This window comes from Sphaerulina musiva (assembly GCF_000320565.1).
Source record: "Sphaerulina musiva SO2202 unplaced genomic scaffold SEPMUscaffold_12, whole genome shotgun sequence".
Classification (NCBI taxonomy): Eukaryota; Fungi; Ascomycota; class Dothideomycetes; order Mycosphaerellales; family Mycosphaerellaceae; genus Sphaerulina; species Sphaerulina musiva.
Window position 1 is genome coordinate 674,960 of NW_016017394.1, and position 24,501 is coordinate 699,460.

The following is a 24,501-nucleotide window of genomic DNA, read 5'->3' on the forward strand; positions in this document are numbered from 1 at the left end:
TGAGACCGCGACTCGGCTCAACAAGGCTCAGGCCTCAGGCCTGAAGTTGGCAGGATTCTGCAGGCTTCGCACTCATTGTCGAGCAGATTTGTGCATGTGAACCGGCATGGTTATTCAGAACGATGCAGGTTCTTGTGATCTGCTACTTCAAGGCTCGAATCGTATAGCCTCGCTTGCCCGCTTGCTTGCTTGCATGCTTGCTTGCATGCATGCATTCATGTTGCCTTTACCTGTCCATGAATAACGATGCGGGGAAAGCGACGAATCCTTCATGCTGCATCCCGTCTTCAGACGCGTGGTCAAAACGGGTAGAGAGGCTTGACCACTTCGAGCGCGCTCGGATCATTGCAGATTGCGACAACGCTTCGAAGCGAGTCCATACAGCGGGTGAGACAGGCCAGTAAGCGCGAAGTGCTTGCAAGCAGGGCCTGGCTCGAGCTCCCCGGTGGAGGTGATGGGCATGAAAAAGCAATGATGAATACAGTAATTAACGATCGATGAGAAATGCGATTGCGAATCTGAGAGATGATGATGACAGAGAAGGAAGGTGAGTTATTAGTTCTGCTAGGAGGTAAGTTAGTGACTACGGGAAATCAATATGCCCCCTCGATCTCACTGGCGCGCTTTGCGCGCTTCCTTCAGGGTCTCATCCATCCTTTTCCGTGGTGGTGTGAGTTGGGCGAAGAAGATGGCTCCCAAGCCACCCAACATACTGTATAGCTAGGTACTGAACAAATGCCTCTATGTGCGAATCAATGGCAAAAGTGCATGTATGATGTAGGGCGTGGAGGTGAAGCTGTTTGGTCAATGGTGTGCAAAGTGTGTGCGTCCAGGGCCTCGTTAGGTATTGAGCCTGGTGCTGGTCGGCGATCATTCTGATCGTGATTGTTACCATACGCCGCACGGTAGTTCTATGTGATTGTGTGTGATTTGGGTTGGGAAAAATGCCCGAGCGCTGAGTGCTGAGCGCCGCATGCGGCATGCCTGCCCTCCCTGCCCTTCCTTGCCCTGCCCGTCACCCGAAGCCAGCAGCAAGCAGCACGTAGAATTGTCCTCCCTCTCAGCTGCAGGCTGCAGAGAGGGTGTAGACTAAAAGGTACTTGCAGACTTGTGGATGGATGGGCGATCGCTCAGTCTCACACGCCAGACGAGGTGGCCAGAAATAGCGGTCGATAAGCAAGCCACCTCACGGTCAGCGGCTGCAGGGCTGCTTGGTGAGCTGCTCCCAGAGGGCCTGGTCCGTCTGGTCTTGTCGACAATGAGAATGCGCTGCCGCTGCGTGATAGGGTGCCGGCAGTGCGTGTCTTTGTGCTCGTGAGCCCGACCGTCGCCCACCATGACGACGCTGCCAGACACGCTTCACACCTTGGGCGGCGAGGCACATTTTGATGAATAAGAAACGACCACGTCCACTCCGTCGTCGGCTATACACAGGCGCCCTCGTGCCGTCGTCTGTGTGCCTCCGATTGCCTGCGCACCTCCGCCGCCCGCCCGCCCGCTCCCTTCCCATCCTATCCAGGCCAGCAGGACGCAGACGCAGACGTAGGACGCACCTCCCGGGGCGCGTTGCGATGTGTCTTGATTCGTGAGGCACACACATGTCATTATTGTCGTTGGGTTGGATCATCGCGTGTGGTGGCGGCTTGGCGAGCGCGGGCTCAGAGCAAAGCATCCGTGCGTCGACGACTTTAGCTCCCGTAGCTGGTCTCGATCTTAATTGGATGTTGGCATCCACCGTGCCCCGCTCAACTGCTATCAGACTAAACTCTGATCCTGAAGAGGAAGAGGCTCGTCGTTGCTGAATGAGCACTACTACTCTGCTGCTGGCTGCCTCTACCACTCCTCTCTCACCACCGCGCCGGTCATCGGCTCTCATTATCAACCACCACCGCCCTTCCATTCTTCGTTATCACCGCGCTTGCTGCCCACCCACCACCCTCTCTTCGCTACCTCGTCTACTCGAGCCTCGCTGCCCCTTCGCCGCCTCCGCCGTTGACGCAGGACCCTGTCGCCTCGACACCGATCCTTGCGCATCCATCTCTCAACAGCGGACGCCTGTTCTTGGCGTCCATAATGATAAGAAGGCGACCCATTGCCCCAACCGCACACGGACGTTCAATGTCCTGCAGGAGCCAGTGTGGTTAGAGCGTAGCTGGATTGCGAGTCTGCTGGCCGCTTTGCATACGGCGACTCGACCCCGCAAGAAAAGCTTCTGGCGCGAGCGTTGAGATTGGCGATGTCAACGGATTCGCTGGAGAGGAACAGCGGAGAGAATGGGTTCCTTGTGGTACTCCCGTCCGGTCAGGACGGCGGCAGTGGCGATGTGGACGACACACCTCGCTCGGAGGCCCCTCCTCCCCTACTCGACGTCACCACACCGCGGACTACGGAAGCAGCGGTGGCCAAGAGCATCGACTACTTCAGTCAATCTTCTGCCGTCGCTGCAGGCAACCAACCACCGCATGGGGACAGTGCAGAGGTCGCTGTGGGCGACTGCACGGCGACCAATGCCCAGGAAGCCAACAAAGCCCAAGGACACACACATCCACCACCAGGCTCCGTCTCCACACCAGACGCCCTGCTGTCTCCACGGCCCGCCGCCCAGCACACTCCTTCCAGTCAGAGCATTGACAGCGTCGAGAGTGTAGACAGTGTAGCGACACTAAAGGCCGCCCGGCCGATTCTTCAACCTTCAGGATCCTCATTCCCGGATCAATCATTTGCAGCATTGCACTCCCAGTACCACGGAACCTACTACCGCCCTTCACATATGCGCAAACCCTTGCCTCCTGTTCCATACAGCCCGGTGGCCAACTTCGCGACTGCGATAGCATCACATCATCCAAGGGCTGGTCAATCTGCGCCCGGCTCTCCTGCTGGCGGTCCCAACTATGGTCTCTTCAGCCCATCATCCATGACAGCTGTGAGATCCGACACTTCGTCGGCGACATATCCGAGTCCATTCTTGCATCACACTCAACGGCACGTGCCCAAGGAAACCCACATCGCCGATGTCGATGTTGACCCGATTTCTGGACGGAAGGTGATCAACCATTACGAAATCATGGATGAACTCGGACGAGGAACGCATGGCAAAGTCAAGCTCGGTCGCGACCTCCACCACGACAATGTCTATGTGGCAATCAAGATTGTGGAACGCTTTTCGAAAAGACGAAAGCTAGGACGGCTCGGCACTACTGAGGACAAGGTAAAGAAGGAGGTCGCCATCTTGAAAAAGGCTCGTCACCCCAACGTGGTGGCACTCTTGGAAGTGATTGATGACCCTTCGCGCAAGAAAGTTTACATTGTGCTCGAGTGGGTAGAGAAGGGCGAGATCAACTGGAGACGGAAAGCACCCAGAGAGATTGCAATGGTAGAAGCACGAAGATACGAAAGAGAAAGCCGCGAAGCGAAGACTGGAAAGCACGACGAGCGCCTCGCAGCACAAGATCGCGCAGTGCTTGAAGAGGCCAAGAAGCGTCTCGACAAACAGAAGAGACGACAGATCAGAACTTATCGACGAATGCGACGCGGTGTCGACGAAGCACCAGAGGTCTGGAGCAACGAAATGGCTGGTGAAGACGATATGAGTGAGGAGTCAGAAGAAGACCGACTGTCCCGGATATCGTCCATCACTGGCGAGATGAGCGTGCCTCTTGCGCAACAAGCGACACAGTGGCTGGACATTGGTGCAGGTAGGCGCATATCACGCACGCCCTCGCCTCTCGTGCCAACACTAGACACTACACCCGCGCGGCCGTCTCGGTTCTTAAGACTAACAGCGGAACCAGAAAACCCATCGCCTACCACCGAGCCGCTCAACATCCCCCGCAACGTTGATTTCAACCTCACTGGCTTGGAAGGGACAATGTACGGCGCCTACGACCCGAATTCCGATCCGAACTCTACAGAGTCGAGCCTCCCTAGCAGTCTTCAGGGCTCTCAGCACGGCAGCGTAGAAGGTCTATCAGAGCTCGCTCACGAAGTCCTGGACTCGCACCTGGACAGCGAGCTTGAATACGTACCAATCATGTCCATGAACGAGATTCGTGGCGCGTTTCGTGATACTGTGCTTGGCCTTCAATACTTGCACTATCAGGGTATCATTCACCGTGACATCAAGCCACCAAACCTACTCGCTACTCACGATAATCACGTGAAGATCTCAGACTTTGGAGTATCTTACCTCGGCCGGCCTATCCACAACGGAGAAGGCGAGGATGTCAGTGAGACTGAAGCACTGGACCTCGACGATGAGGCGAAAGAATTGGCCAAGACTGTGGGAACTCCTGCCTTCTACGCACCCGAACTGTGTACCATCGACCCAACCGATGAGCCACTGCCCGTGACGAACGCTATTGACATATGGGCATTGGGTATTACCCTCTTCTGCATGCTTTTCGCTCGCACGCCATTTGTAGAGAGCGAGTATGTTGTGATGAGAAGCATTGCAGAGGAGGAAGTATACATCCCAGCGCAACGGCTTCTCCCTGTCGACAGCAGGCCTAAATCACGCCCATCTTCACATGGACGAGGGATATCTCCGCAGTGGGCGCGCAAACGAAACGAACTTGAATTTGTCTATGAGGATCTCGGGGACGATCTACTTGATTTACTCCACAAGCTGTTGATCAAGGACCCGCGCAAGCGCATCACACTGGAAGAGATTCGACATCATCCATGGGTGCTCGCAGACATCCCGAATCCGCTTAGGTGGTTTGACGAGTCGGATCCGAGACACCACCAGGAGCATCAGAAGATCGAGATTTCGAACGAAGAACTCAAGGCGGCTGTCGTGCCATTGAATCTGGTGGAGCGTGCCAAAAGCGTAGTCAAGTCCATGCTTGGTAAAGGTCGGGATCTCGTTATGCCTGGCGGAACGGGCCGAGCGCGAGGCAAGTCCAACGCCGGTTCGCCTGCGACGTCTGCGCATTCGTCTAGTAGTACGATCAGTCAAGACGCCAGGCGTTCCAGCATCTTCGGCAGCGAAGAGCTCTTTGTGACCGCACTCAGAACCTCGCATGGCGACTCACATGGCGAGCATCCATTGTCTAAAAGTGTGGCTGCTAGTCCGGAGCAGGAGCACCCAGAAAAGCTTGCCCCCAGACTGAATGGCACCAGCGACTCTAGCGGCCGTCGCAAGAGGATGATACATCGGCCGAGTCCACCTCATCGAGCGATGACAATCACTTCCAATACGCCCTCTATGCGTACAGTTACACAATCTGACTATCAAAGAGGCGTTGTATCGAGGTCGCCTCCACCTCCACCTTCGCCTGGCCTGCCTGGCACGCCTCAGGAAGTGGCGTCCCCAGGCGGCAGTAGTCTTGGGGGCCTTCTTGGTGGCCCCGGTCGCATTATTGACCGTGTCCGTGCTCGGAGCAGACAGAGATCTTTCGATACGCGAGGTCTTTCCAGTGAAAGGGGTTCCGAGACAGGTTCCGTGCAGTCCTCCGATCCTCACGGCGAGGCCAGCGTCGCCATTAGCAGTGCCACGGCTACTGGTCTTGTTCAGCAACCGGACCTCCTCCGTGGTGATTTCACGCCCCAGTCGAGCGCACATAATAGCCCCGCCTCGTCTCGCTCACACTCCGCAGCATCCGACTATCAATATCTGCAGCCCACGCCCGGACCGCTGTCACGCCTTGGCTCGAACAGTTCCCTCACTTCGACTGGACGGCTTGAGGCGTACCGCAAATCGCCAGTGTCGCGTCCTCGTCAGCTCAATGAGTCGACACCAGAAGACTGGGAACGTGCTAAAGTGGAGCAGGTGCGCAGGCGTGTTAACGAGCACCTGCAACGACAACAGGCGGAAATGGCTAATGCCGCTTCATCGGGAACTTGCGGCTCCCCTGCGTCTACTTCAAATGGAACATGTCCTCCCAGTCCGGATGATCATGTAAAGGTGCGACAAGAGTCACAAGTTCCATCCCTCACTGGAGCATCTACACCTGCAACACCTGATGAGGTTCTGAGCCCAAGTGGAACTGCTGACCACTTGCCACCAGCTCTGGCATCGAGTTCCTCAGATTTCGGCTCCGCAGTATCGATGTCGATTAGTAACCCATCGATTCCGTCTGCCATATCTGAAGCGTCATCTGTCGATTTTGGCGAAGCAGACACCAACGTAGGACGAAAGGAGTCTTCGGACGACACTTTGAATTCTTCTGGGCAATACCGCCATAGTGACGAACACTACGACGCGGGCTATTCGCCCGATGAGGAAGCCACGATCAACAGCGATGACGACGACTTTGACTCGTCCTCCGATAGTGACGGCGGCCTTGTCATGTCTCGTCGTAGGTCTGCGGCCAGGGCGGTGCCGACATCCAAGGCGCGACGTGGTACTGGACATTCCATACGATCGAAAAAGTCTTCGCGCAGTGGTTCCAGCAATACAGTCAGGACTCGAGAAAGCATGAAAAAGGTTAGGACCCGAGAAAGCAGCGATGAGCAGACTCGGGTCTCGCTCGATATTCACGAGGAGTGACCTACCCTTTCGCGACACTTCTACGAAACCACTACCTTTTACAACATGAACATCCAATGATGACCTAACGAAATGAAGGATACCCGAATATATGCCCAGAATGAAAGTAATGGCGTATTCAAGCAAGATCTCTACCCTTCTCAAGGAACTCACACCACTCTACCCTTTACTTCTCGATTCATGCTTGCGATGAAGCACTTGCAACCCCTTGTGGCGTATCGATCACAAGTGTATGCATACGATGTTGCATGTCTTGCACACTGAAAAAAAAACTTGGCATTTCGAGCGCAGGCGTTTACAATGATAGACAGGAAAGGATGGGATGACTGAACAGCCTGGGGAGATTCGCAAAAAGTAGCATGGGAGACAGTTTGCACCATACAGAGATGGTGAGTAAGCAAGGAAGCATGGGAAGGAACTTTTGTGTCGCTCCGCCATGCCCTCTTCAAAGGCAAAGTGGCCCCTCTGGCCCTCTGGGCGAGATTTTCTGTGTAGTATATAGCATACGAGAGGAGAGGGCGAGGCATGGCATGGCATGGCACGGCAGTCGTTTTGTGTGTATGTGTGTGTGTGTTCTCTATGAGTTACTCTCCTCTGCATTTGTAGGCGGAATGATGATGATTGATGGAAGGGGGAACGGATGGATGGATGGACGGACGAATGGATGGCCGGATGGATGTGGAGGAGAGGTAACTAACTGCTCGAAGAACCTTTCAACAGTATTCGCACTGCGCGCGTACGCGGAATTTGGAAGTGAGTGTGAGAGCGAGAGCGAGAGTATATGCCTAAGGTATGCTTTGTATTCTTGTATAATACAAGTTATTTTACAGTTCGTTCTTACCTATTGGCGAAAATCTCATCTTCAGAATTATAATACACAAAGAACTACTTATCATCATTGTTCGGGTCCCGAGAAGATAACTATTTACCTATGGTTTTACTACTCTGTTCACGCTTTGTTATCGTCAGTGTAGCTACATGCAGCCACCTGACCTTGGCTATGAGCACTGCCCAGTCCCATCGTCTACGAAACTACCCTACCTGGCTGACCTTAGTTCTATTCCTTTTGCACTGTAATATATTGATTAAATTTTCTCATTGGTTTCGTTGCCGCTGGGCACTGGAGCACGATAGAACAATGATACATGTATGCAGTGATAAGGTAAGGTAAGGTAAGGTAGTGTTATCAGGAGATAGGTATAGATTATATTTCTCTCTCTCTATTGCTCTGCATGACTTTGACGGAAGAGAAGCATAGGTGGTATCTCATGTCTCATCTATTACTGTACATACACATACACACACACACACACACACACACACAGAGGTACCCAAGAACAGAGCCATCGTGATGGACTCTCCACGATGCACGGGATACCATGGGCCACCACTGCCTCTACTGGAAGTCATGACGCAAGCTCTCGGGATTCCAGAGCGCATTCATTCATTGAAGCGAGAATCCCAACGACCCCGAAGAATCTACTATTTAGATTTGATGATCAATCTTCCGTCTACGCTTGCTGTGCTTGTCCGTGCCGTAAAGCCAACAAGGCCCGGACGTCTGTACAATACTGTAGACCTTCGAGCAGGGGTATCAGGTGCAGAAGCTCTTTGTCTGTAGGGTCGCTAATCCATCCTTCGATGGGGATCGCGTTATCTACGTAAAAGGTCAGTAGTGGGCATACATTGTCCGTCTGTTGTCACTTACCCTCGTGAAATATGTAACTCATTGGCGAGTTGTCCAAGATCATTACTTTGCTCAAATCCGGCTCGACCTGAGCAAGGTCTTTAATGTATGCACCGTTCCTGTATGTGCAATGTTGCCTGTAGTACCTCCCCGAAAAGTACTTTCGTTCTCGCTCGAGCCAGTCCACAACCGGATCTGCATATTCCTGAACACTCGCGGTGAAAGCGATCAAGTTGTACCACTTGGAGACTTTCCGCAAGAATTCGTGGCACCCAGGTCGCTCGTGCACATAGTATAATATGGGTACACCTGGGCCAATTTGTACACCAGAAGAGCTTACAGGTCCGCCGAGTCGCACTTCGACCATGTGGCCCGTAGACATCCTATTGCTCTTGGCCATGCTGTGGATCAATGTTTCGTCGAGGTCGATGATCAAGGTCTTCTTCGGCGTAGATGACGGGTATGACAAGATGTAGCTGGGCTGCCTTCGAGGCACTAAAGGTCGTGGCGTGGCAGGTGATCGGGGATACTTCAGCTTGGAGATGGCAGATGAAGTGGGCGACTTCAGCATTGGCGCCACTGCTGCAGCATCTTCTGCACTTGCAGCCTTTGTCCTGGCCATAGGATCTTTGCGTTTCCGCAAGCTATTCTCCCTTATGCGAATGCTCTTCTTTGGCAGGGTGTCATTACTCAGTTGAGATGTACTCGTCTTGGAACGTGTATGTCGCGCAGGGCTGTCATCTGCTTCTCCTTCAGAGGTCCCATACGACACGGTCGAGGCGTTACTGTCCACAGATGGCGAGCGCCTCCCATGCCTCGAAGCTCGCATCTGTGGCTTCTCGCGGAGATGCTGTTGACCGCGCAGGCCCAACTGCTGCGCAGACTGTCGCCTCTTTTGCTGTGTCATCAGATTCTTCAGTCGTGTCAATGGCAAGATGGTGGAGAAGCGGCCTTCCTCGTCGTAGAAGCAGGCAATCACGTATCGCCCGGGCGCAGTAATGGTGGAAAAGACGAGGGTGACGCCGTAGAGCACTGCGGCACCTATGCGATGTGGGAGTCGCCAGACCGAGCCGCTTTCACGCCCCGAAGCGCTGGTGTCGCCGCCATCCAACAAAGGCGTCTTCTCGTCGGCCCATTGTTCCGTATCGTGGGCGTCCTCGTCGCCCGCCCTGCTGACCTCATACGCGCCCTCGTGGCCCAGCTTCTCGGCGAGTGAGCCTATATCGAGTCCCGAGCCGCCGTGTGCCGAGTCGTGCTGTGAGGCCAGTGTGTCCACGCGGGCCGACGAGCTCTTTCGCGATCTCGGAGGAGAAGCGCTGGGGGTGGTGAGCCTCGCGAGGGAGCTGAGGCTGTTCATCGCTATCACCCTTCCATCGGGCTCCTGGGCAACTGTGGCGCAAGTGAGCAAAGCTAGGCAGAGCCGAGCGGAGCAGTGAAGCGCAGTGAAGAGGAGCTCTCGGGCCGTGTGTATATTTTATGTATGCGTAGGCGTTGCTGCAATTCAGCTTGTACGATGGATAAAGGATAGACAAGGGAGAGAAAGTCCTGGATGAAGCGAAGTGAAGTGAAGTGAACGACGCGGCTCGTCTGATAGCGATGGGAGCTGTCTTGCAGTGGACGTCGGAGGCTCGGAGAGCGAGTGGAGGAGGTACCTAAGTCTAGTGGCAGTTGTACTTCTATGCTAGTTCTAGTTGTAGTTAGTCTACCCGCTCCGTCACTTACACAACTGACTGACCTAGAACTATCTCAACTTCACACCCACCACAGACGTCTTCAACGACACACACAACCCGTCAGCTGCCTCGTTTTAATCAGGACATTGTGCCGTTGTCACTCACTCCCGCTTTTCAACCATCACGGCGAGCTGCTGAATGACCCCAAAAATTCCATCGATTTTGTCCAACTGAGTCATCCGCACGACAACAATATCAATCGGCTACTCAGAATCGACCAACACCAACCCACCACATCGAACAAGATGCCCAGCGCGCTTCTCAAGTGGGGGCATCCGCCCTCGCTCGCCACATTTCTCAAGTCACACCAGGAGTTGTCCGTGGACAGCGCCATCGAACACCTGGAAATGCTGCTGAAGGGCCGCCTGATTAAGAATTCCCGCCCGTGTGCAATTGCCACAACCCATCTCTTGCTGCACGTGGTCAGCAGCGGTGAGTGGGATGATTCACAATCGCTTATCAAGCGGATTCGTGAAGTCGGCAGACGCCTGATTGCTGCACGTCCGCGTGAGATGGCTGTGGGTAATATTGTTCGACGCGTTCTCTCCCTGGTCCGAGAAGTTGCAGAGACAGGCAACGAGCAGAATGGCCCGGTTGATGATGGCATCGTTCCCGGCTTCAGTGCACAGCATCATGACTCCAATACTCCAGAGTCGCCGTCAATGAGTGGAAGCATTGAACAGCTGCCTCCTCTCCAGAGACCGCAGATGCCATCTACAGCAGGCTCTCTGTTCAATATTTTTGGACAGCCCGAGGGCTCACTATCAAAATCTTCGCCAATGGGGTCTGGAGCAGCCACACCGGCTCACGGAGGTCAGACACAGGGCAAAATTGAGGAAATCGACCTTCGTGCCGAAGTCTGCGCGGGAATAGACGACCTCTTGGAAGAATTGGACATTGTCGACAGCCAGATTGCTGAATCCGCTCTCGATCACGTCCACAACAACGAGATCATCCTCACCCACACATCCAGCTCCACAGTCCAGAGATTTCTCTATGCTGCAGCAAAAGGCAGCCTCGGTGTCAAAGGACGAAAATTCACAGTCATCCACGCCGAAGCCTACCCCAACGACCACGCCGCCACTCACACCACCATCGTCAGCGGAGCCTCTAAGCCCGGCCCCGAAGACAGACGGTGGAAAGCTCTCACCGAGCTCGGAATCACCGTCATCCTCATCCCTGACACCGCCGTTTTCGCTCTCATGTCCCGCGTCAACAAAGTCATCCTGGCGCCACACACCGTACTCACCAACGGCTCTCTGATCGCCACAGCCGGCGCATCCACCATCGCCCTCGCGGCCAAAACCCACCGCGTCCCCGTCGTCGTCCTCTCGGGCGTGTACAAACTCTCTCCTACATACCCCTTCAAGCCCGCCCATTTGATCGAGTACGGCGACCCGGGACAAGTGTTGGAGTGGCAATCCGATGGGGAGTTTATGGATGCCGTGGATGTGGTGAATCCTCTGTATGACCATGTCGCTGCTGATCTGGTCGATCTGTACATTACGAACTTGGGACCACATGCTCCTAGTTTCCTCTATCGCATTGTGGCGGATCATTATCGTGCAGAGGATATTGACTTGTCTTGATCAGGAGGAATGAAGAGTGAGTGAGTGCCTGCCTTGATTCGGGCGAGACTGGATGGATGGAAGGATGTATGGATGGATGGCTGGCTGGCTGGCTGGCTGGCTGGATGGATGGCTGGCTGGATGGTAGTAGCCCGAGGCTACATGTACTCTACCACCAAGGAGTATGAACTGAACTGTACTGTACTTTTCCCGTGTGTGTTCGTTTCGAGGACACGCCTCTTCTACCTAGGTAGTTCAATAATACTACCTATCACACCTTTCACACCATTTCACGGCTCCTACGTATCCGCTTCGTGTCATAGAGAATATTAGAACCCTTCTTAAGAAATCGTGTGTGGCTGCCAATGTAGTGCAGTACATTTCATATCATATCACCACTACTACTGCTACTACGATTGACTCTCTTGTCTCTTATGTTCCGGTACGCTTCTCAAACTCCCTCCAGCTGCGCCTGCTGCTGATGCTCCTCCTCCGCCAGCACCAGCACCAGCACCGAAAAACCCACTCCTCCCACTATCGCTAGCAGGACTCATCACACTACCTATACTCGGACTTCTGATTGCCCCACCACCACCAATACCTCTCGAACTACTCGCGATACTCGGTCTCCTCGAACCACCCGCCGCACTCCCGGCTTCCGCCTCTCTTTCCAAGAATTCACTCCAAAGCTCCGCCAGACTCTCCCGACTCGCACTCCCAGGCGTGTCAGGGACGAATTCGCCCAGAGTGGGCGTCGAGGGTGTTCGTCTAAAAGGGGACAAGGGTACTCGGAGACTCCCGCCTGCGATGGTGGATGATGATGAGGATGATGAAGTGGTGAATCCATTGCTACCGGCTCGGAGAAGGCCTGCTTGTTCTTTTTGTGTCTCATCCCATCCTAGCAGAGCGGCAATGAGTTGCAGAATTTGGAATTTCTTCGGATCACTTCGGTCCAAGGCTAAAAAGTGCAGGAAGTGATTCGTGACGAGCTGTCGATCGACATTATCTTCTGGTTTGCCGCGTTTGAGGAAGCGGAGAGCCTTAGTCAGATGGTCGTTTAAGATGACGGCTTCGTGGCGGAGCTTGCCGATCAGGAGGTTTTTCTCCTTGACTTCTTTCTCAAAGGGCGCCGCTCGTGCGAGTTCTGCCTGTGTCGTTTCGAGCTGTGTCTTGAAAGATGCTGCTGTCTCTTCTGCGGCTTTGGTGTGGGCTCGTAGGGCGTCCAGCTGTGATTGAGATTGTTCTACCATTTCGCGAAGTTCGCGTTTTCGCTCTTCTTGCAGGTCGCGGAGGGCTCGTTGCAGACCATCGACGGTCGTGGACTGTGTCTCCGCCTCGGATTGAACGCGGGCGAAGGCCTGCTGTTGTGTGGTGAGCTGATCTTCGAGTTCCTGCGTCTTCTCCTCGAGAGCTTCGCGCCGTGACCGTTCTTCTGTGGCCAGGATTTCCCAGTCCTGCATCGCCTGTCTGGCGACCTCGTATTCTTCTCGCAGAGCCGCTTCTCGTTGCACCATGTCGTCGCGCTCCTTGGCCCAGTTGTTGGTCGACAGATTTGTCCGACTTCGCAGAGATTCAATCTCGGCCACTTGGGAGTCAAGGCTGGCGTTCAGTCGGGCAATCTGCTGCTGTAGACGCTCCCCCTCCTGTTGCGCTGTGGCGTTGGCTGTCTCCAGCTCCTCGATCCTCTCTCGCGCCGTCTCCAGCTCCGCCGCGTCTGCCTTCAGCCGTTCACCCAGTTGCGAGCGGATGGTGTTTACTTTGCCCAAGAGATTGCGGTACTGTGTTTCCGCATGCTCCTTGCCTTCCTGCGACTGCTCCAGCTCCTCTTTCACGCCTGACAACTCCTCCTTGTGCTTCTCCTGCAGGCTCTCTAGGGACTTTCGCAGCTGCGTCACCTCTGCTCGCAGACTATCTCGCTCCTGCTGCATCGCGTCCAGGCGTGCGGTGGTATCGGGACGTGTGCTGTCGCCGTCCTCCTCCTCCTCCTCGTCGTCGTCCTCCTCCTCTCCGATCGCTTTCTCTTCCTCAGCACGCGTACCGTCCTCTACCGTCGATGTCGGTATCAATGTCGGGGGCTCGTGATTACTGCCATTTCGGGTGGGGACTTCGTGCTCTCGCTCCTTCGCTTGTAGGTTCTTGGACGTCGTGGGAGCCGTATCAACATCATCCGCCTCTTCCACTTCCTCCTCGTCGTCGTCCTCTGCTACGCGGTCGTCACCGGCTTTGGCGCCATTCGGCTGTGGCTGGATCGTGCCATGGTCCCCAGTCTGCTGCTGATCGGTGGCCTTCTTCTTGCTCTTCTTCTTCTTCTTGTTCTTGCTGGCTGGAGAGACTCAATCATCAGCCATGGTCAATTCGCGTCGGTGGTGCCAATGCCAGTGCCGGTGCCATATCGTGGCCTGGGCCCCTCCGCGTTGCTGTACTAGATGCCCATTCCCCGATTGCTGTGGTCACTTACCTGACTTGCTCGCACTATCTACTTGTGCGCTGACTGCCGACATGGCCTCTGTTGAAGATGCGAGGCTGAGCGATGTATTCTCCTTTCATACACTCTTCGAGCTTCACTCATCAATCACACTCTCTGACACAGGACCACATGGAAACCACCTGGCCAATGTATAAGCCTGCATGCGCGCTAGGTCTAGTCGAGTACGTACCTGGGCTGAAGGCTCTTCCCGAGCTGACTAGATCTACGATTTCCTCACTTGCACCGGGCTTGTCCCGCACTGTCATCATTTCACATGTTTTTCCTCCTCCTCCTGCTGCAGTGGATGATGGCATGGCATATTCCTCATCAAAAAGCAAACACCGGCCGCGGGGTCCAAAGTGTGATATTTGATATGACCTGTACTATGTCTGTCGATTTCTCCCTCTCTCCCTCTTGTGCTCCCTCTGCAGAGAGGAGGAGGCTGTGCATCGCCATAGCATTCCCAGCCGTACTGCCATGCTGCCCTTTATTAGGCCTATTGCCACCTCCCAAAGAAGAAGTAGTAGTAGAAGAAGAAGATCATCCTCTTGGGCCTCGTGACCTCGCCTTTCAGCCACGATCCATCCCTACAGCTTGAAGAGAACTAATAGCCTCAAGCCATTACGACTGCTCTGGCATACCTACATGTACATGTACCCTAACCGTGTATCCGATCACGCATTTCGTCATGGTCAACTACCATTTAACCACGAAAAGCATCTTCACTCCAGCAAGTCTTCTCCCATCCCACAAACGGACGCCAAGTTCACACTCCTGTCAAGAACGAAAAAAGAGTCTCAAAGTCGACATGTCTACCACTGCGAGCGCCACCAGCGATGACCTTTCCCATCGCCAGTACCTTCGATGGGACACTAAGGGCGTTGAAGATCCGCCACCAGGTGAACAAGAAGACATCAAGGCCGTGGCCGAGCAGATCAATACACAGCAACGGCAGCAGTTTGATCACCACCGACATGTCTACACCGGCACGCACTGTCGAACGCACGGCATTGTGAAGGGAACATTCACAGTCCATGATGCTCTTCCACCACACCTTCGTCAAGGCGAACTCTTTGCCCAGCCAGGCTCCTTCCCAGCAGCATGTCGCTATTCGACCGAACCAGGTGACCCAGGCTTTCCCGACACCATACCAACGCCGCGTGGATTCAGTATCAAGCTGTTCAACGTCAAGGGCGACTTCTTGCCCACCGGCGCAGACGGTGCCCACCCACCCACACAAGACATTGAGTTCAACAGCACTCCCGCTATTGAATTGGCAGACGCAAAAACGACGCGAGAGATCTTCAACATCCGCATGGGACTGGGAACGCTTCTCGACACGAAGGAGATGAACCAGGAGCTTGAGAAGAGGAAGGATACGGAATTGCAAAAAGGTCGATTCCAGGTCCCCAATCCTCACCTTGCCTCTCTCCGACAATACTCGCAAACTGCCTACCGTTTCGGCGACTACGTGTTCAAATACTGTCTGGTACCCAACACTGCAACCCAAGAGAAGCTCGCCGACCAGACCATCAGACCCGACACTGATGCTACCGACCAACACCACAAATGGCTCCAAAACTTCCATCAAAACCACGACGCAGAATATCTCTTCCAAGTACAACTTCTCGAGAACTTGGACGAGCAACCGGTAGAATACTCCGGAAAGGAATGGGACTCGAGCAAGTATCCCTGGCAGACTGTGGCAACTCTCCAGATTCCCAAGCAGGAAGCGTTTGACTTGGAGAGGAAAGCCTTTTGGGAAGATCACATGCGATTGGATCCTTGGCACGGTTTGAAGGCATATCAGCCATTGGGTGGGAGTAACAGGTTACGAAAGGTGGTTTATCCGGCTAGTTCGAAGTTGAGGAGGCAGATGAATGGGAGGAAGGAGATTTGGGTCAAGAGTATTGATGAGATTCCGAATTGATCTTGCTCTTGTGGAGTTCAGTGATTTTTTGTAATACACCAGATATGAGGCTTTTCATGATGGACAAAACATCACAGTGCATGAATGATGGGTAGTAATATGGAGAGGAAGTACCTCCTAGTCCAGCAACCTTAAAAAAAAGATCGGGCGACTAGGTATTCAGGCATTATACACCAATACCTAACAAGTAAGGTAGGTACACCGTACATGTACCTACCCGAACGTAGCATATCGCAGCATCGCTGAAGCCTGAGGATAACGGTGAACCCATCCCAAGTCCCGCAGATCATTGTATCATCACCCATCAAGGGATTCAAGGGATTCGCAAGGCTGGAAAGAAACTCTCGCTCCTCTAGAAAGAAGAGGGAGGGTGTTCACTGTTCAATGATTATCTTGTTGTTGTTATTGTTGTCAAAAGTCCGCGACAGTTTGCGTCTTTGGAATATTTCCTATACTATGCTATACTATCCGCATGTCTGAAGTGAATCTGAAAGCAACATCAGAACAAACGCTGCTACTGCTGATGACGTTGCTGCAGCTGCTGATGATGATAGGCTTGTGATACATGTACCTAAGGTACAACCTGCGATCGCTTCATCTCACATGTCAGGCTGTGACCATCGCGGGAAAGTGTGTTTTTTTACCTATGCAAGTTTGAAATTCTATCACTGCACCTTAGACTAGGGGTTCAGTGGTTCACTAGGAGGTACCTCCTAGTCTGAATCTCTGATAATGTCAAGGTTGAGGTCGAGAGGACTTTGGGTCTGCATGAGAAATACCTAAGATAAGTGAACAGCTTCCTCGCATGTCTATCTATCTTTCTCTTCATCGTCTCAATTCGAGTTCTTTTGCTGCTGTGTCGAGGAAGATAGGATGCTGAATTGTAGAACTATGTACAGAACGAAAGGAAAGAAAGAAAGAAAGTCTATCTTCATGTTTAGCCGACGTTTGTGATGACATTCCAAGTCATCATCACACACTTATCAACATGCCAATCCATCACAATGTGACCAGCCGGGGGCGATGGATGGATGGTAAGCGCGGCAAATCTCCTGAATGAATCGTCCAACTTCCAACAAAAAACCCACCCCGGTTTGGTGTTATCGAAGCTGAACGACAAGACACAACAACAAGCTTTTCCTGCGAGATTTGCATTTTCGTGCACAACATCTCTCATTTCTTTTTCTTCCTTTTCCTTTGACCAGGGTGGGGGGCCTTTCACACACAGTTTATTACACGAGGGTGATGAGGCTCATCAACTCGTAGTAGTATGGAAACCGAAGGGCCAAGATTCCAAGACCATCCCATCCCCATCCCTCCTTTTTGAAAAGGCTTGATCGTGGACTTAATTGATGATGAGAGAGAACGACGAACTTGGCTGTGATGTGATTGTATTCGCCCCCTTGTCGAGAGAAATAAATCCTAGTCTTTGACGTTGATGATGATTAATGATGATGATGATGATCCCGCAACAACAAGAGTGATGCTGGATGATGGAAGAAAAGCGGCAATTGCCAATTGGATTTTTATAATTTTATGATTCTTCGTCGCAGCGTGAAGGGAAAATCTCGCTTTCGCTTTTCCCCTGACAGGATAATGTGAACATGGGGTATGCTGGATAGAATGAAACGGTACATTTGGTTGGGTACAGAAAAGGGAAATTTTAGTTCGTATCTGGGGGAAAGCTTATTCGTCTTGTTCACTAGCAAGAGGAGAGAGGCTGGAGAGAGAGAGATGAGAGATGAGGAGAGATGAGGAGAGAGTCTATCTGGGTAGGGTAGGGGAGGTACTAGATACTTCCTCTTTTATGTTTCCCCTTTGCCCTCGTTTTCTGTCTGTCTCTGTCTTCTTTCGCAGTTCGATACTACAAACTACCGTCACTCTTTTTTACAACAACAACAACCGATACGACTTTTCGAAAAAGTCCCTACCAGTCTTTACCAAAACAAAGCAAACAAGCAAGCAATCAATCAATTCTCTTCATTCTCTACAACACATAAATCTCCCAACACTTTCTTCTTCCACCAAAACACACAGGTAACCAACCACCCATCCCAATCCATAATCCTCCTCTTCCATCTCCACCAAAAAACTAACATCCTCCCCACCCAATCCAGCCAAAATGCAATTCCACCACCTCACAACCCTCCTCCTCGCCACCCTCGCCACCGCCGCCCCACTCCCCACCCCTAACACCAACGACCTCTCCACCCGCCAAATCCCCGCCGCAGGAGGTCTGCCCGCCATGAACATGGTCACCGGCCTCCTCAGCCCCGTGACCGGCGCACTGGGTGGACTGGGAGGTTTAGTCAAACGCCAAGGTTTGCCCTCGATGGGAAGTCTGCCCGGATTGAATGAGGTGACGGGAATTTTGGGAAGTGTGACTGGTGGCGGACTTCCTGGTTTGGTGAAGAAGGAGGTTCCTGGGTTGAGTCTTGTTGGAGGGTTGCTTAATGGGGTTACTAGTGCGGCGGGATCTTCGGCGGGGAAGAGTGGGGGAATTTTGTAGAGAGTGAGGGGGAGAGGGAGAGAGATATATGGGGGGAGGTGAAGGGATGGGGGGTTGGGGAGGATGACTTTTCCGCCCTGGAGTGTTGGTTGGAGGGGGAGGGGATGAGGAGGTTTCTTTGTTGTTTGTGTGTACAGTATATGTGCCTTTTCTTTTTCGATATGTCCATGGAAATGAATATGAGAGTTGTTGCTTGCGAATGGATGGACGGTCTTGACGCCGATCCCATTACCTCTCTCTCTATCTCTCTTGACATGAATTCGTCTTCGATGGTTGTCCTCGATGTTTCTATCAATCTCGTCATCATCGCATCGTAAATGGGCTCATGCATCTCCAGAATCAATCAGCCTTGCACGAAAACGGCGAATAACCCTCCGTGCTGAGCGTAATCATCGTCTGAATACTTCCATACCCTCCAAACCCCACCATGGCGCACGCCAGAAGAAACACGACATTAGAACCACACCAGACCAACACGACCTTGGGTGAAGCCTGCTTCGGCGGAGTAAACATTCGCCACCAAGACCACACTTCCCTCTCTCTCTTCATGAGCTCATAACTCTCCGCGAAAGAGGTATCCTCTCCGGCCGCATTGAGGAATTCGACTCCCGTTGTTGGCGCAAAGGAATGATGACACATGTACATACACGTCATGGCGGGTATTCCCAATGCAATCCAGGTCCCGGAGATGGCGGCGATGAGAGCCAAGAGGGGAGAGAAGTATGGTAAGACGTTTGCCAGAATGAAGGCGAGAGCCCATAATAAGACTACAATCACCACCCAGGAGATCAAGGATCGAAAAGTTTTTTCATCGGCGACTTTGGCTTCGTTTCTCACACTTTCCCAGTACCAGGCTTGGATGCGTTTACACGCCAATAGACCTGCGATGACTCCTGCGACGACGATGGTGGGCGTTGCGATTCCGTAGGAGAGTTTGGCGAATAGAGGTGCTGCGGAACTGAGGGCGGGGGAACCGACGTGTGCGCCAGCGTAGTAGTAGATGACGATGGCGACGACCATGTATAAAGAGGACATGCTGATGTTGGTGGCGATGAGGGATTTGCGAAAGTCGGAGGGTCGGTCCATTTCGGCCATGACTTGGAAGTAGGCGAGGTGGCCGGTGAAGGAGACGAGGACGTTGCTGAGTGCCATCATCCAGTCGGCGGCTGCGACGCCGTGTGTTGGCGGGCCGATGGATGCGGTGCCTTCTCCTTCGCCGATGATGGCAATGTCGATCATGGCTATCATTGTAGCTGCTAAGATGGAGAGGCAGGCTGTGGGGTGCAGTTAGTATGGAAACCATCACACTTTCTCCTCGCAAAACTTACATATGATTGAAAAGTATGAATTTGACTTGAAGGTCCTGGGAAGTGTACAAGCAAGGCAGACGAAGAAGCCAATCACCTTGAAGACGACAGTACATTTCCAGCTATTGCCAGCCACGGTATTTGCCATGGTTGCAAACGTGAGAATGTGAGCAGCCATGATGAAAATCAACAATAGTTGGAACAAGCACTCGGCAATGCATTGCCCAGGTCTGCCACCGAGCAGATAGCCGACCTGTCCGAAATTCACAATGTACGGATATCTCATCCGGAAGTAGTAGAGCATGAAGCCAGTGGAAAGAGTCGCCACGCCGAAGATGACAATGACCATGGCGCCCACTACAAGGCCCAGGTCTGCGACGGAAGCGGGTAAGGAGAGAATGCCTAGAGAGACTGTTTCGGCAATGAGAACTGTCGCATGGGTTAGCAAGATGGGCTAAGCACAAAGGGGCTCAATCGATCAATGATGAAGCGGCATACTCATGGTAGCTTGTTGCCAATTGACCTTTTTGTGCGTAATCAGTTCCGGCAGCACCTCTCCTCGACCCAGCTCGCTGCCATGTTCGGACTTTTGTAGTCCAGCTTCGGATCGACCAGAGCTTCCAGTGTTGCTGCTGACTGTGGACAGTTTCTTGCCACGGACTCGAGCTCGCCAAGACGCCTTCTCCGACATTGCAGGATCCATTAGGGTGGCCGATGTGACTTGTCAATGCGGTTCTCGATGGCTCAAGGCTCTGTGATCGCAGTGGTTTGTGGCTTGATTGATTCAAGGCTTACCACAACACGATCAAGGGGACTTCGACAAGCTTGATATGCTTCTCTGTGGTAATTCTTCTTGTGGATATCGAGGTGAGGTCAGCTCTCTCACTACTGCCCGACACCGGACTCTCGTCCTCTGTGATGATGATGAGGGAAATGCGCGTTTGCCACTATGTAGTCATGTTATGTCATGGACCGAATTAATGCCGGAAAAGACTGAAATAGAGAAGTGTCGCAGTGCTGCGCTGGGGAGGCGTGGTGAAAGAAGTAGTAAAGAAGAGGAGTATCAGTCGGTAGAGCGCATAGAGAGTATGAGTTTCTCAAGTATGGGTGGGTGTGCCAGCCCAGCAGTGCATACATACCTCCTACTGTAGGTCGCAAATGGATTGATCGGACCGCACAGGTCAGCTGGCAAGTGAGAGAGTTGGCCAGGACCAATTTAATCATTATTATGAACTGTGGTCCGGCCAGTCTCGAGCTCTGTAATACAGCTAGTCGTTTGGCTAGAGGCGGACGGGAGACACAAGCATAAATTGAGCCAAAGTCTTGACGTTGCATCTCGCTGTCGCTCTCCGACATTGCCGGATGTCACCTGTCCCGCGGGGAGATGCTCTATACAGCGGCGTGTGTGGTCTGGTTGTTGAAAAGGAGGCTAAAGTATGCATCTCTATCACTTTGGCCTTGCGGTCGTCGCGTCTGCTCTATCTGGACTTCAATGTTCATGTAGCCTTCCCTCACCTGCAAATTGTCAGCCCTTCTGATCCATCGTTATACTGCTGGCACCATCGCCTCCTCGACACATAACACCCCGAGTGAAGACAAGTTGTGTGTATGGATGTGTCGGAGTGCCCCCGTCCATGCTGTGATGCAGGAGTGCGTGTTGGCATCGGTGGCATCTGCAGGTAACTGTACCATTCTACCATTGCGAACGTGGTGGACATGTCGTAGGAGTACTCATAGAACATTTCTGTATTCTCAGTGCCTCTTGATCATTCGTAGGAAACACGACAACGATATATTATATATTATCGACCCATATCATCCATCATCAACAGAGTGAACGGACTGAACAGACTGAACAGGGTTAGTCGTCGACGGCTCCGCATCTACGATAAGATGGTTTGATTACACTAGCGCGAACGGGAGCTTGGATGATAAATTGGGGAGGCTGGGCCTTGTCTTCTCACACAACAACACCAGACCAGGATGGCGCAAGAAGCCGCAGCAGACGCACTCGGCAGTCCACGCAGTGACACCTTAGCTTCCCTCTCGTAGGCCATAACAACTTGTACCCATCACCATCACGTAGCCCGCCCACACACACAGACACATCACCACCATCACCACCACCACCACCTCCTCCTCTACCACCATCACCACCACCTCCTCCTCCACCACCTCCCGAGACCTCATCCCCTTCCCATCCCCCTCCGGTCAGAATGGTTGAGCTTCGCAAGAGAAAGGAGGCGCCCCCTCCACCTCCTCCAGCCAAGAAGCGCGCGCCCTCCAAGGCGAAAAAGGACGCACCAAAGGTGGAAAAGGAGGCGGAAGCTGCGAAAGCTCCCGAGGTCGCGGTCGAGGATGCGCCTCCTGCTGCGGTGGAGGAGGCCCCGGCAGCAACCAAGGCGACTGGTCCCCCCAAAGTCGGAGAGAGCATCGAGCTCAATGGCTTCGGCGGCGAAGTCCAGACGCACAGTGAAGAGGCGACTACATTGGCGAAATTGCTCGAGGCGAGCAAATCAGGCGTCGTCTTGTTCACATACCCCAAGGCTTCCACGCCAGGATGTAAGTATGGCTGTGAGGGCGAAGTGCAATGCCATCTATGTTCCCGTAATCATCGTGCTCTATAACCACTGCGCTTCAAGGCAGGCCAGGGGCGGGTTCAGGCATATACGGCCACGAAAAAGTGGACCTGCAATCTGATCACTTTGCGCTTCCGCTACGCCGCGCGCTTGGTATTTGTGAAAAAACCACGTAGCGCCTCAGCGCGATCAAAAGTCAGGATGTCCATCTGACCAGGACTGACACGAGTGGACTTGTAGGCACCACGCAGGTTTGCCTGTTCCGCGACGCATACGACGATCTTACCAAGGCTGGACTGAGCGTCTATGGACTGAGCAATGATTCGCCAAAAGCCAATAAGAACTTTGTGGAGAAGCAGAAGTTGCAATACCCTCTGCTGTGCGATCCTAAGCAGACTCTGATCAGTGCGATTGGCCTGAAGAAGGCGCCCAAGGGAACCACTCGAGGTGTATTTGTCGTGGACAAGACTGGAAAGGTGCTCGCGTCGGAGCCAGGAGGACCAGCGGCCACATTGGAGGTGGTGAAGAAGATTGTCGCTGGCTTGGGAGGAGATGCGGACTCGGATGGCATCAAGCAAGGAGAGGATGTCGTTGCAGCTGAGACTGCGGCCGACGTGGCAGACACAGCCGAGAAGCTGGATGGTGATGGGGCCAGTAAGCTGTGAGGGACCATCTGGAGGAGCAAAGGTAAGGTACGTATTCAATCTGGCTCAGATGGTTGCAGTCTCAGCTGATTGATGTATGTGCAGCAGTAGTCGTAGATGGCCGCGATGCGCAATGAGATGACTCTGTTTTCACCTATCGCGTACTCACACCCTCTTCACTCCATTCTGCTTCCCATTCACTCACTTGCACGTAGATCATTATAATCTTAACTCGGAAGTACAGCAGGTCTTCGACCAGTCTGTCTCATCGTCAGCGCAAATACATTTGTTTCCATCTGGCGGCCCCTTCGTCGCCGACATGCAGCGACTCAATGCGATGCAGCACAAAGGAAGTGCTCGCACAATGATTGCGCACATGCAGCAACCATGAAGTGAGTTCCACGCCAGGGCAAATGGTCGAAAAAGGAGCAAGCTGCTGTCCCGATGTTTACATGAGGTGTGTGAGGATTGTCGCGAGTTAGCTGCAGGAGAACCCCCTTTTCTTCTACCTCTCGCACGGCCCCCTCTCAAATTTTCCTCTCTGCAGACACCATCTCACGCTGTGTCGTTGCACCCATGACACACTCGCCCTCAAAGCGAAGAAAGATAACACCCATCATGGACCACCTTAACGGCGGAGAAGAAGAAGAAGAGAAAGAACAAGGAGAAGAAGAAGTGAAGAACGACGATGGTGGCGTCCCTCTCACCACGTCGTTGTGCGAGCGACTGATCAACAGGACTGTCGGGCCAACACCAACGACTACCGACAACGAGCCTAAGAAGCCCACCATGGTGGATGCCACTATATTCCGGCACCCAGACGCGGCTTGCTTGCACCACGGCAAACAGAAAGGCCGTTGGCGGCACGAAGTTCACGACCACTGCTGCAAGCAACCCTCCAGTACCAACTGCCAGTACCACTGGTCCGTCCCATACTTCCGCATCAAAATTGCCAATGACCCTCTCGCCACTCTGAAGCGCTGGATCATCAACCACAACAGAACTCTCGACGGCGACATCATCCCACGGGATTCCTCTTTGCTATTTGTCATGCTGGGAGTCGAGCGTTTCAATTACGGCTATGTAGCCGACCAGAGCGAGTTCCAACCACACCATCTCCGCCACGCAATCGCCTTCGCCATCGAGCAAATTACTAGCAACTATGCGGAAGAGGAGAGTCTCAGAGAGTATGTGAGTCGCCCACCATATCGGTACCCTCACGTTGCCGGAGGTGCAGCGGACCGACTGGCGCAGGCCATGAAATGGTGGCCGAATGAGCGGCAAACGGCACACATGACACTAGAGGAGTTGTGCGATTGGTTGTTCAAGATGGCCAAGGAATACGATAACTCGCGACAATGGATCGAACGGATGACGGAGGTTGTTGTGAATGCCAAGTGGCAAGAGGCTGAACGCGGAAACGAGGGAGAGATTCAAGACTTATTGAATCTGAACTTCATCGACAAGGAAATGGTCGCTCAGCACTGCGGTTGTTCGGATTCTGAACGGGACTGATGGAGGTCAGAGAGAAGGCCGGCGTCCGTCGGAATGATATGCGGACGTATTGTGTGTTCGCGTGGCCTTGCA

The 24,501-nt window shown here is 53.2% G+C and overlaps 9 protein-coding genes across 9 annotated transcripts; 6 read left to right on the plus strand and 3 right to left on the minus strand.

Annotated features, from left to right (window-relative positions):
* The first annotated feature begins 1,456 nt into the window (after positions 1–1,456).
* On the plus strand, positions 1,457–7,364 carry SEPMUDRAFT_152112 (kinase-like protein). The gene is made up of 2 exons (XM_016907250.1): positions 1,457–3,695; positions 3,792–7,364. Exons 1-2 carry the CDS (start codon positions 2,237–2,239, stop codon positions 6,488–6,490), a joined length of 4,158 nt encoding a protein of 1,385 aa, XP_016756581.1. The 5' UTR covers positions 1,457–2,236; the 3' UTR covers positions 6,491–7,364.
* Positions 7,365–7,716: 352 nt separating this feature from the next.
* Positions 7,717–9,760, minus strand: SEPMUDRAFT_152113 (uncharacterized protein). Its single transcript, XM_016907251.1, has 2 exons — positions 8,199–9,760; positions 7,717–8,147 (listed from the first exon to the last, which is right to left on the minus strand). The coding sequence occupies exons 1-2, from the start codon at positions 9,532–9,534 to the stop codon at positions 8,002–8,004; spliced, it is 1,482 nt and encodes a 493-aa protein (XP_016756582.1). The 5' UTR covers positions 9,535–9,760; the 3' UTR covers positions 7,717–8,001.
* Positions 9,761–10,092: 332 nt separating this feature from the next.
* On the plus strand, positions 10,093–11,762 carry SEPMUDRAFT_152114 (translation regulator GCD7). Its single transcript, XM_016907252.1, has one exon. It carries the CDS (start codon positions 10,156–10,158, stop codon positions 11,497–11,499), a length of 1,344 nt encoding a protein of 447 aa, XP_016756583.1. The 5' UTR covers positions 10,093–10,155; the 3' UTR covers positions 11,500–11,762.
* A 71-nt stretch (positions 11,763–11,833) lies between these two features.
* Positions 11,834–14,081, minus strand: SEPMUDRAFT_152115 (uncharacterized protein). The gene is made up of 2 exons (XM_016907253.1): positions 13,937–14,081; positions 11,834–13,801 (listed from the first exon to the last, which is right to left on the minus strand). Exons 1-2 carry the CDS (start codon positions 13,977–13,979, stop codon positions 11,889–11,891), a joined length of 1,956 nt encoding a protein of 651 aa, XP_016756584.1. The 5' UTR covers positions 13,980–14,081; the 3' UTR covers positions 11,834–11,888.
* Positions 14,082–14,479: 398 nt separating this feature from the next.
* On the plus strand, positions 14,480–16,024 carry SEPMUDRAFT_152116 (heme-dependent catalase). Its single transcript, XM_016907254.1, has one exon. It carries the CDS (start codon positions 14,634–14,636, stop codon positions 15,873–15,875), a length of 1,242 nt encoding a protein of 413 aa, XP_016756585.1. The 5' UTR covers positions 14,480–14,633; the 3' UTR covers positions 15,876–16,024.
* Positions 16,025–17,997: 1,973 nt separating this feature from the next.
* Positions 17,998–18,384, plus strand: SEPMUDRAFT_111810 (uncharacterized protein; the record flags this gene model as incomplete). Its single annotated transcript, XM_016900939.1, has 1 exon — positions 17,998–18,384. One exon carries the CDS (start codon positions 17,998–18,000, stop codon positions 18,382–18,384), a length of 387 nt encoding a protein of 128 aa, XP_016756586.1.
* Positions 18,385–18,723: 339 nt separating this feature from the next.
* On the minus strand, positions 18,724–20,121 carry SEPMUDRAFT_54470 (uncharacterized protein; the record flags this gene model as incomplete). Its single annotated transcript, XM_016909299.1, has 2 exons — positions 18,724–19,658; positions 19,713–20,121. Coding segments are annotated over 2 exons (1,344 nt in total), but the record flags the coding sequence as incomplete, so codon positions are not given.
* A 1,637-nt stretch (positions 20,122–21,758) lies between these two features.
* On the plus strand, positions 21,759–23,315 carry SEPMUDRAFT_152119 (AhpC-TSA-domain-containing protein). Its single transcript, XM_016907255.1, has 3 exons — positions 21,759–22,253; positions 22,511–22,957; positions 23,162–23,315. Exons 1-2 carry the CDS (start codon positions 21,908–21,910, stop codon positions 22,933–22,935), a joined length of 771 nt encoding a protein of 256 aa, XP_016756588.1. The 5' UTR covers positions 21,759–21,907; the 3' UTR covers positions 22,936–22,957; positions 23,162–23,315.
* A 217-nt stretch (positions 23,316–23,532) lies between these two features.
* Positions 23,533–24,429, plus strand: SEPMUDRAFT_111813 (uncharacterized protein; the record flags this gene model as incomplete). The annotated part of the gene is made up of 1 exon (XM_016900940.1): positions 23,533–24,429. The coding sequence occupies one exon, from the start codon at positions 23,533–23,535 to the stop codon at positions 24,427–24,429; it is 897 nt and encodes a 298-aa protein (XP_016756589.1).
* Positions 24,430–24,501: the final 72 nt, after the last annotated feature.